This window comes from Acanthopagrus latus, chromosome 4 (assembly GCF_904848185.1).
Source record: "Acanthopagrus latus isolate v.2019 chromosome 4, fAcaLat1.1, whole genome shotgun sequence".
In the NCBI taxonomy this organism is placed as follows: domain Eukaryota; kingdom Metazoa; phylum Chordata; class Actinopteri; order Spariformes; family Sparidae; genus Acanthopagrus; species Acanthopagrus latus.
In genome coordinates this window covers 4519659-4529676 of record NC_051042.1, presented here as the reverse complement: position 1 = coordinate 4529676, position 10018 = coordinate 4519659, and the positions used below count along the sequence as shown (strand labels likewise).

Here is a 10018-nt window from a genome sequence, read left to right as displayed (position 1 = left end):
GATGCCAGGCTGGAGATATATTAAAAAGACTCTGTCTCATGTTTAAGTAACTGTCAGAAATTAGATTATATTAACTTGATTAAGGTTATTAGGTTCTGCATAAAACAGTTTTTGGCAACCAAAAATTAAACGGCTTATAAAACCCAGTGTATACATCAACGCCAAGGGAATAATATCAGTGTGCTATTTTTATCAAATGAATCAGCAAAGATTATTGGAAAGGACGATGGCGGCTCGGAGGTCTTTATAAGGCTTAATACCGCACTTTTGGATCTCTAAATAAGGTTATTGGGATTACATGGCAAGGTTAAACATGATGAACTTGTGTTTATCACACCATCCCACTGTCTCAGTCGGATAAATAAAAGTCTCTGGCACTAGGTTGGTGCCTGAGACAGAGCTGTATTGAGCCTGCGCTGGGAGGGTCCTCGTTTGCCCTTCAAGCTCTTCAGCAGCATCCTCCCACCACAGCTGGGAAATCCACTCTGTAGAGATTGTCTCTGTGTTGACAGATCAGTCGTTCGTGGCGATAACAGTGCATTTCAGGTATGTGAAGAGGCCTCACGCCATATAATTTGAGGAGGTAGTGTGGGTGTTGTGATGACACGCCAGGGTGTATTAGCACCCACGTATCTTTTGTCTCAGACTCACGGAGTGCAGCTCATTCATTAGGTCCTTTATGTTGATGCAAACCAAGCGTAATTAATGAAATGCTGACAGGCATTACACACACAAACCACTGCTGCTAGAATAATGCATCTCACGCATGCAACAAAAGGGTGTGCACATTTCAAATCACAACACACACACGCACAGGTCACCAGCCGAGTGTTAGTCCAGCCAGAGCAATCAGAATATTTTGGTTTCTCTGTGAAACAAGCAGACAGCCGCAGCGTGGTTTTATGTAAGAGATGCAGTAACTCCATCAGAGCATACATGAAAGATAATATGGCTGAGGAAAATTCTCCTTCTGACACATTAGTACACACACCAGCACAAGTTACATTACTCTGGACAATCTTACTGCATTTAAAGTTATTACTCAGTATGTGAATACATCCTTTGCTTTCATATCGGTGTCAGTGATTCATGTCTGGATATTGTAAATATTATGGCCAAACTGACTGCATAGGATGACGAACTGGAGTTTTTCACCAAAACTCATCTTTTTTTTTTTATTTCTTAAATAAACTAATGACACATAAGTTGATGACACACGAGCTGATTGAGTAACTTTTTCGGGAACAGGACCATCATTTCGTCGATAATGAAATCTTTCGCAGGGTCCGGTGTGGACTGACCTCCCAAATGACGCAGAGAGGGATGTGATGCTGCCAGTGGTCTCTGTGTGGCAGCCAAGACTGCTGAGAGAACAGTCACGAAATCCAACTGACATGAACCTGATTCGCAGGGCCGACTGAAATCTGACACGCACAACTGGAGTTCATGGGATGTTTACAGTGGTGGAAATTAACAGGGTGCATTAACTCATGTACTGTAGGCACTTGTACCTTTCTTGTACAACACATGTCACAGGAAAATACTGTACTGTGTCTTCATTTATTCGATAAGTTGGATTAAGATTTTTCATACGAAACATACAATCATGTTATTGAAAAATGTTCTTAGTGACAGATTAAAGTTCTCGTCGGATTTCAAAGTAAATAAAAGTACTTTCACTTTTAATATTTCAATTACATTTTGCATGTAATACTTTTGTACTTTTACTTCAGCAAGAGATCTGAGTACTTCCTTCATCCCCTAATATCCGATGTACGTTGTGTAGTTTTGTCTGTTGACTTTGCTTAATCAAACCTTTCTCACCACCAGTGGATCAGATGAACCTGGTGAACCAGGGGCGCAGTGTGTGTGGTGGCTGAGGTTGTTCTGTGTTTGCGTGGTTACTTTTGCTTCGTCACCACTTGTGAAATTGTGGCATTTGATATTGATTGGCTAAAGGTCCTAAAATAAATGAAAAAGAGTCCGGAAAGCCAAGAAAAATACCTTAACACTACTCAGTTTTCCAAATATCTTTTTCATGGCTGAGCTCTGTTGTGAGTAGTGTAATGTCTTCACATATTAAAATTTCTACTTCAGTAAAAGCAGCCATAACACAGAGTGAAAATACTGTGTCACGGGAAAAGTCTTGCATTCAAAATCAGTAAAACAAACAAAAGAAAACATAAATGTTACATGCTCATTACACAGCATAGGGTTTCATAACAAAATGAAAGTTTGTGAATGCCTTCATACTACACAAATTACAGATCATATACAATATACACTTATTCATTTACATGTGAGCACCATGCATGTGTTGTTATTTGTTTGTTGAGCAAAATGTAAATAATATTGCAAGTTAAGTTCTGACTGTGCAGCGGAAACGTTGCTATCAGTGCTGTGTTCTTATTTTATATTGGATTATTGGATTATGAACACAGATCAGTGCGCAGAGCAATGTTATATCTGTAACACTGCATAACATTTTATAAATAAATGTTACAAGACATATTTCAGTGTGTGTTGGGTGTATATTCTGTATCTAAAAATGACGTAGTAACTCCCTAAATATATTAAATGAATGCATTTGAGAATAAAATACAGAATTTTGCACCTGAAATGTAGTGAACTATTTAAGTACTTAAAATATAAATACCCACGTACAAGTACTTCAAGACTGTACAGTACTAGAGTAAATGTACAAGATTATAACAGACTGTTTAAAATCAGTGCAACTACAGCCATGACATGCCACAACATCAGGCGGACTGCAGCTGTTACTTTGTAAAGTTACTCGTGGTTCTGAGGCGATCCAACAGCGCCATCTATGGACGGAACTAGGCTGCTGCCTCTCACCACCCCGACACACCACTTCACCATCGCTGCAAAACACAGCGCAGGCCGGGCTACTGTCTGTCTCTGAATAAGAGCGAGGAAGACCATCAAGATGTCTGATATGGAGGACGATTTCATGTGTGATGATGAAGAAGATTACGACCTGGTATTTACAGCTGAACGTACTCACCTTGCGCTTCAATTTCAGCTGTTTGTCCGCTGAAAGCTCACAGTGAAGTACCGGGCGAGCTAACGTTAGCTGTTTAGTTAGCTTGTTGGCTAATATCAAGCTGACAGCCGATGACTAACGTTAGCTTCCTAGCTGACTAACGATGGTTGGTTTTAGCTACAATGCCGCTGGCTTATATCAATAAACAGTAACCACACTGAATAGCAAACGTAGGGTTTATTCTCTGGACTGACGCTAAATTTGAATTACAGGCGTGAAGAGCAAACCAGCCGGCTAGTTAGCAAACTGTGGCTAACGTAAGGTTAGCTCAACGGTCATGTTTGCAGAATTGTATTCACGAGCAATCTGCTATCCTGTCCTGTGTCTTAGCTAGCTAAGAGTTTCTGTTACGATCTGTGTGCAAACATGTCTGTTTTCCAACTGGATTTTGTGATTTGAACTCCCACTTCAATGCTGACACCCAGGAATACTCAGAAGATAGCAATTCAGAGCCAAATGTGGACCTGGAGAACCAGTACTACAACTCCAAAGCCTTGAAGGAGGATGATCCCAAAGCAGCACTCAGCAGTTTCCAGAAGGTGGAGTAGTACTCCATAACAGTAATAAAAAAAAACCCCAAAACAATATGATGATAATAACTAGTTCGTTGTAGCTCTATGCTCATCTCATTTATTTAAAAGTACTATATTTTCTTACATGTCTTGGTCTTTTTGTGTGCACAGGTACTGGAGCTAGAAGGAGAGAAAGGAGAATGGGGATTCAAAGCACTGAAACAGATGATAAAAATCAACTTCAAGCTGGTATGCAGTGTAACTTATGCCATTATTTGTTTATGCCACCAGATATGAATCTTTGAGCAGTGTTTCTGTTCTGTGTCTCAACTGTGTAGACCAACTTTCCAGAGATGATGAACAGGTACAAGCAGCTCCTCACATACATCAGAAGTGCTGTCACCAGGAACTACTCAGAGAAGTCCATCAACTCCATTCTGGACTACATCTCTACCTCCAAACAGGTATGGATCGACGATGCTGTAAGTTATACATTTTCTGTCCTTGAAATTTGCAGCGCCAGGTGTTTTTAAATCTGTGTCGTCCTAAAAAATCCTTTCTTGTGTTTCCAGATGGACTTGCTACAAGAGTTCTATGAAACCACACTGGAGGCTTTGAAAGATGCCAAAAATGACAGACTGTGGTTCAAAACGAACACAAAGGTACACTGAGGTTCCTCACTGATCCAGGTTGTCTTGTGTCATAATCTCTTAGTACAACAAGACCTTAGAAATGCTGTTCTTTGTTATCTGCCTGCAGTTAGGGAAGCTGTACTTGGAGAGAGAAGAGTATGGGAAATTGCAAAAGATCCTTCGGCAACTTCACCAGTCGTGTCAGGTAATAAGGTCTTTTTTCTCTCTCTCTTTCTGTTAATGTAATAACATGTTTCCCTAGTTTGGTAAATTAAATAGGTTTTACCTGGCAGATATACTTTTCCCTTTTAACTTATCATTGCTTGTTAGGTGTAAGAATGATTTAATTCTTGATTTGTAGTTACTCTTACTGAAACACATGTCCACAGATGAAACAAAATAGAAAATACTGCTGTGAGTTTTATCTGTTCATATGCATTTGTAGATTTGATGGCACTAATGATCTAATAAATGCCTCTAATTTTATCACGACTACAGACAGATGATGGAGAGGATGATCTGAAAAAAGGCACACAGCTGTTGGAGATCTACGCCCTGGAGATTCAGATGTACACAGCACAAAAAAACAACAAGAAATTGAAAGCCCTGTATGAGCAGTCACTTCACATTAAATCTGCCATTCCTCACCCGCTCATTATGGGGGTTATCAGAGGTATGATGGTGTCAGTGTCTCCTTCATCTATAGAGCAGTTGTGAAGTTTATACTGTCATAGCTGTTTGCAGAATAACCTGTGCTTGTTTACTCAGAGTGCGGTGGCAAGATGCATTTAAGAGAGGGTGAGTTTGAGAAAGCTCACACTGACTTCTTTGAGGCCTTTAAAAACTACGATGAATCTGGGAGCCCAAGAAGGACGACATGCCTGAAGTACCTGGTCCTAGCCAACATGCTGATGAAGTCAGGAATAAATCCTTTTGACTCTCAAGAGGTATGAAAGTAATTGTTACTGTTTGAAATGTTTGCACTTAATAATTGTAACAGCATGTAAGCATATGAAGCCCAAGAGGAAAAGGCACAGACTAATGGTTGCTATATAAGTTTGTACAGTTTGCAGTTGAACATTTGATGATCCACAGCGAGACTGTCTTTAATCAGAATGATTTGCTGAAAGTGTGTAGAAGTTTTTGTGCTTAATCACTTGACGTTTTTAGTGCCATAACTTTCACATATTTTTTTCCCAAGGCCAAACCATACAAAAATGACCCTGAGATTCTAGCAATGACAAACTTAGTAAGGTAAGCATGTATTTTCTTCCCATATAACAAAGGTGTTTTGAAAGATCTGTTTATGCCACCAAGGCATAACAGGTGATTGTAGTGTTTGCTGTTATTGTTATAAGTAACACATGACAAGTTATGATTGTGATTGTGCTCCAGCAACATATTAACTCCACCTGACTAGTATGCAAAAGATTGTATGTGACTGGTTCGGTAGATTAATATTTCTGTTTAATGTGTGAATATAGGGAAATTAAATAATGCTGTGAAAGAGTAAGAAATGATTGTTGGGGTTGGATTAACTTGGTTTCATACGGGAAATGATCCCTGATCTCCCATTTGAAAGCCCTGTGTGTGACTCACCTCTCTACTCTGATTGAGTCCCTCACCCTTCACTCACTAGTAGTAACATCCTATGTACCACACCCAACTTAGACAAGCTTGTAAGAAACATACTTATTTAAACTGAAAGCAAGCAAGCTCTTTTTCCCGAATCCGACAGGGTAGTTAATGTGTCTAAACCGAACCATACTGTGACTGTGATGCAGTGTGAACCATGTAATGTCACATATGCAGCCTCCTTCATTATCCAGTTGAAAGCAACCGACATATCTCCCCTTCATTCACCAGTTTTTATTCTGACACGTACATTTATACCATCTCAATAGCTTTATTAAGTGAGACCACTGTTGGTATTCATTGTCGTCTAACCTATTTGTGAGGGAGAACAAAAGTAAATCCAGAGAACAGATAAATGCATTTAATGACTTTGTTGTTCACCTTTTCTTTGCAAATATAACAGAGCCTGTTAGCTTGAACAACATCTGTCTGTTCATATCGTTAGATATCACTGAGTTGCCAGCTATATTTTTGAAGTTCTGACACCGTGTGGTGTGCAGTTTGTTCAACACATTTTTTGGATTCCTTATATCATTTCCTCTTCGTATAGAATTATGTCTTAGCAACATTTTCACAGTATTTGTGTTGTGTGGAACATGACTATTGTCTTCCTCAGGCCTGCAGTTGGCTTCTGCTTCCTTGTTTGAGCACTTTTGTCCTCATGTTTATATCGATAGCAGGCATTGTCTCAGACTGCTGTGGTTCAGGGCATTTATTTGAAATTTATATTTCATAAACAAGAAACTAAGAACACACACCCAAAACTGTAATAAGAACAGTGTTTAGAAAAAGTCTAATATTTTGAAATGTGTTAGACAGCTATCAGGATGAGAGTTTATGTTTTGGTCACAGAGACACAATGTATATATTAAAACAACACTGACTGTTTTTCCTTCCAGTGCGTACCAGAACAATGACATCACTGAATTTGAGAAAATCTTGAAAACAAATCACAGTAACATAATGGACGACCCCTTCATTAGAGAGCACATAGAGGGTGAGTGGCGAACGTGACTTCAGTCCACACTTGGTCTTTTTTTTTTTTTTTCAAGCTGATCATGTGACGTTGTGTTGCAGAGCTCCTGAGGAACATTAGAACTCAAGTACTTATCAAACTCATCAAACCGTACACGAGAATACACATCCCCTTCATCTCAAAGGTAAGCACACATGATCCTCCAGTCAGCTTATTTTTTATCTTTACTTCTTTATTTTTAGACAGTCATTTCATCTGTACTGGAAGCCAATCAGTCTTATCAATAAATAAAATGGCAGAACTAGAAGAAAGCACCATGAAAATCACATGTTGCAGTCACAAGTGATAGATTTCCAGATATGGGCTGGCTTTGCAGGGCTTGTAATTTGAAAACTGTCAATGTACCAGACCTGCAGGATGGTTTGTTACACAGAAGTTTCCTTCCAAACTGTTTGTTTGCATAACGGCAAGTACTTTAATATTTCCTGGCAGTTGATTTGACAAGTTGTCTGTCAGTCACCATCAACCTTCACATTTTTGACAAAGTCCTTTTCCATCAAGAAAAGCTTTCAATTCTGTTCCTTGCTGTTCTTTCAATGAAATGTAGTCTGCAGTTCTTATGTAACTGATGTTATAGCAGCTATGCTAACTTATCTGGAGGCCAACGTTTAGTTTTCAAACAAACTGTTGCGTCTCTTAGTGGTCGTCGCACCTAATCTAAACCCGTATCTACCAGTAGGTCTTCATGGGACATGTTTGGTTCAGCCACAAGTGCATCATTTGAAGTACAGCAAAAAGGATGTGTGTGATCACGTGAATCTTGCTTGTCTGTTAGCATATGCTACAAGTACATAAAATGTAATTTCAGTTTTAACATGAACCATATATGATAATAACAATGACACATTAAAAGCTAGGCTATTAAACACTTTATTTGTACATTTCAGATTTATTCTCCTGGACTTTTTATTTATTTATTAACTTTTTTGTAAAAGCGCAGATTTTCTTTTTTATGCCTATTGCTATAATTTTAAGGGTTTCACTTACATAACATTACATTACATAAGGAAAGACTGTAAGATGAGGAAGTAATTATTGTATATTTTCATATCTCTGGTTCATGGCTCAGTGTGTGTGACAGTCATCAGTTATGTTTGTGCATAGAGGGTATGTGTTAATGCTTTTCAACCCTTCCTCCATATTCTTTTTTATCTACTTATTAGTTTACGTACTTGCAGGATAGACTTTCTCCACAGGTCTTTTGCAACACATCTAACACAGTTTATGGGATTTGCGTTGTGTGTTGAACTCTGTGCATCCTTCAATTTTGAAACATTGTTGCTTACATACTTGACAGATGTAAGAATGAGTCTCTGTGCCTTGTGTTTCAGGAGCTGAACATCGATGTGTGCGATGTGGAGAGTTTGCTGGTGCAGTGCATCTTGGATAAGTAAGTTTCTCCGTCACGTGTCTGCTGAGAAGTTGAAGGGAAATAAAATTAACAGTTCCTCATAGTTTGCATCCTTTGGCCCTTAAGAGAGTCAGGCGGTATGATTTGACAGTTTCAGTCACATTATGTACTTAATTGATTGTCATACTGAAATAGTGAGCTGCCTCTGAACGTCACATCCCCAGTTCTACCGGTTCTGTGACGTAAATGACCCAGCAGGAAGAGAAAACACCAAATAACTCTTTTGTACTCTGTTAAGGAAAGTGTTTTATAAGTTTTAAACTTTATTTATCAGTTGATTTTAACATTATCTGTTTTTGTTGAGGTTCTGCTAAAGCCTTAGCCCATGGAAGAGGGGGGCACATCGTCACTGTTTTCCTCTGAGGCCCAAAATCGGACTTGTGTTAATGTTATTCAAGAAGCCGGTGTTCAGTGTTTAAATGTTCAAATGTTTAAGAATAAAAAGAGCATAGTCTTTAAGATTATTTGGGGGATTTCCTAAGAGTGATCCGATTGATTGTTCACCCATCATGATTAGCCTATATTCATTCAAAAGATTCATCTTAATTTGTTCCTAATTCTGGTTTTCACAGTTTACAGATAACTTTTATTATTTTTTATATCAGAACTCTTTCTTTTAATCAAGCAAAGTTAATCAGTCAGTAATAACGTACAATTATAAATGAAAGAAAGTAAAATAAACTACTTCTGATCAGTGATCGTCTTATCCTGCAGGCTTCAGAAATTCTGATCTGGGCACCTGTAGGATTCTAATTACTGTGCATTCTCAGGAAATATTTATACATTTTTAAAAATTTTTTTTTTTGAATTATCGTCATTCGTTGTCTTTATTAGCAGACAGTCAGATACAACATACAGTTAAGCTGCAGGAAGACTATAGGAACTGTTTAATTGGCATTTTAAAGCGAACTAGGAGAGCTTGACTAAATTGTGGGAAGAAACTGGACTGCTCTTTATGTCCCAGATTTGAGTTATTTTTATATTGGAACATGTGGCTTCTCTGCTCACTCTCATATTTTTTTTTCCCCCCCCAGCACAATCCACGGCCGGATCGACCAAGTCAACCAGTTACTAGAACTGGACTACCAGAAGAGAGGAGGGGCTCGCTACACAGCTTTAGACAAATGGACAAATCAGCTGAACACGCTCAACCAAGCCATTGTTAGCAAGCTCACATGATGGCATGTAAAATCAAGAGACAAGGAAAAATGGCATGTTTTAATACATCCATAAAGTATGCTACTGTGCTTCTTCAAGTATATCCTCTGATACAAGATACACAGCACAGGTTTTTGAGAATGCCACCAATTTCAAGAAGACTCCAGGAACCCCGAGAACGTATTCAGGGTGTGTTGTTTTGTGGTGATGAGAGGAAATCACTGACACTTATTTTTGTTTTTCATGTTCCTGATTGGCAGATCCTTCCATGTGCAACACACAAATGCTTCAGTTGTTGAAATAAAAAGTCCAAATGTGTATGAAAACTTGTACACAGTATTTTAATGTATACTGTTGCCTGTTGGTAATAAACAGAGTTCTCTCAGCACTAAAAGGATTCAGCTGCTTTTGACTAGCTACGTTTACAACTGTGACGGTCTGGGCGTCTAATAGTCTTTTTAAATGTCATACATGAGAGATAAGGATTATCTTAGGGGTTTGAAACTATTTCCATGAGTGCATGACGTATTGTATTTTCCAGTCCGTCAAAGCTTTATGGTCCTCGACGGT

The 10018-nt window shown here is 38.6% G+C and overlaps 1 protein-coding gene across 2 annotated transcripts; it reads left to right on the top strand.

Moving 5' to 3' along the window:
- Positions 1–2808: 2808 nt before the first annotated feature.
- cops2 (COP9 signalosome subunit 2) lies at positions 2809–9842 on the top strand. 2 transcript variants are annotated; one of them, XM_037094560.1, is made up of 13 exons: positions 2809–3001; positions 3490–3603; positions 3748–3825; positions 3915–4058; positions 4149–4238; positions 4336–4413; positions 4707–4881; positions 4977–5155; positions 5410–5462; positions 6743–6840; positions 6921–7003; positions 8211–8269; positions 9325–9842. In XM_037094560.1, exons 1-13 carry the CDS (start codon positions 2948–2950, stop codon positions 9467–9469), a joined length of 1350 nt encoding a protein of 449 aa, XP_036950455.1. In that variant the 5' UTR covers positions 2809–2947; the 3' UTR covers positions 9470–9842. The 2 variants fall into 2 exon arrangements, with proteins under 2 accessions (XP_036950455.1, XP_036950457.1); XM_037094562.1 differs by having other exon boundaries at positions 2810–3001; positions 3915–4040.
- Positions 9843–10018: the final 176 nt, after the last annotated feature.

Excerpts from the sequence above, each read along its gene's own strand:
- cops2 (XM_037094560.1), top strand. The coding sequence starts at position 2,948 with ATGTCTGATATGGAGGACGATTTCATGTGTGATGATGAAGAAGATTAC. Across the intron at positions 4,239-4,335 it reads GGTTCAAAACGAACACAAAG|TTAGGGAAGCTGTACTTGGA; the intron begins GTACACTGAGGT and ends ATCTGCCTGCAG. Across the intron at positions 8,270-9,324 it reads GTGCAGTGCATCTTGGATAA|CACAATCCACGGCCGGATCG; the intron begins GTAAGTTTCTCC and ends TTCCCCCCCCAG.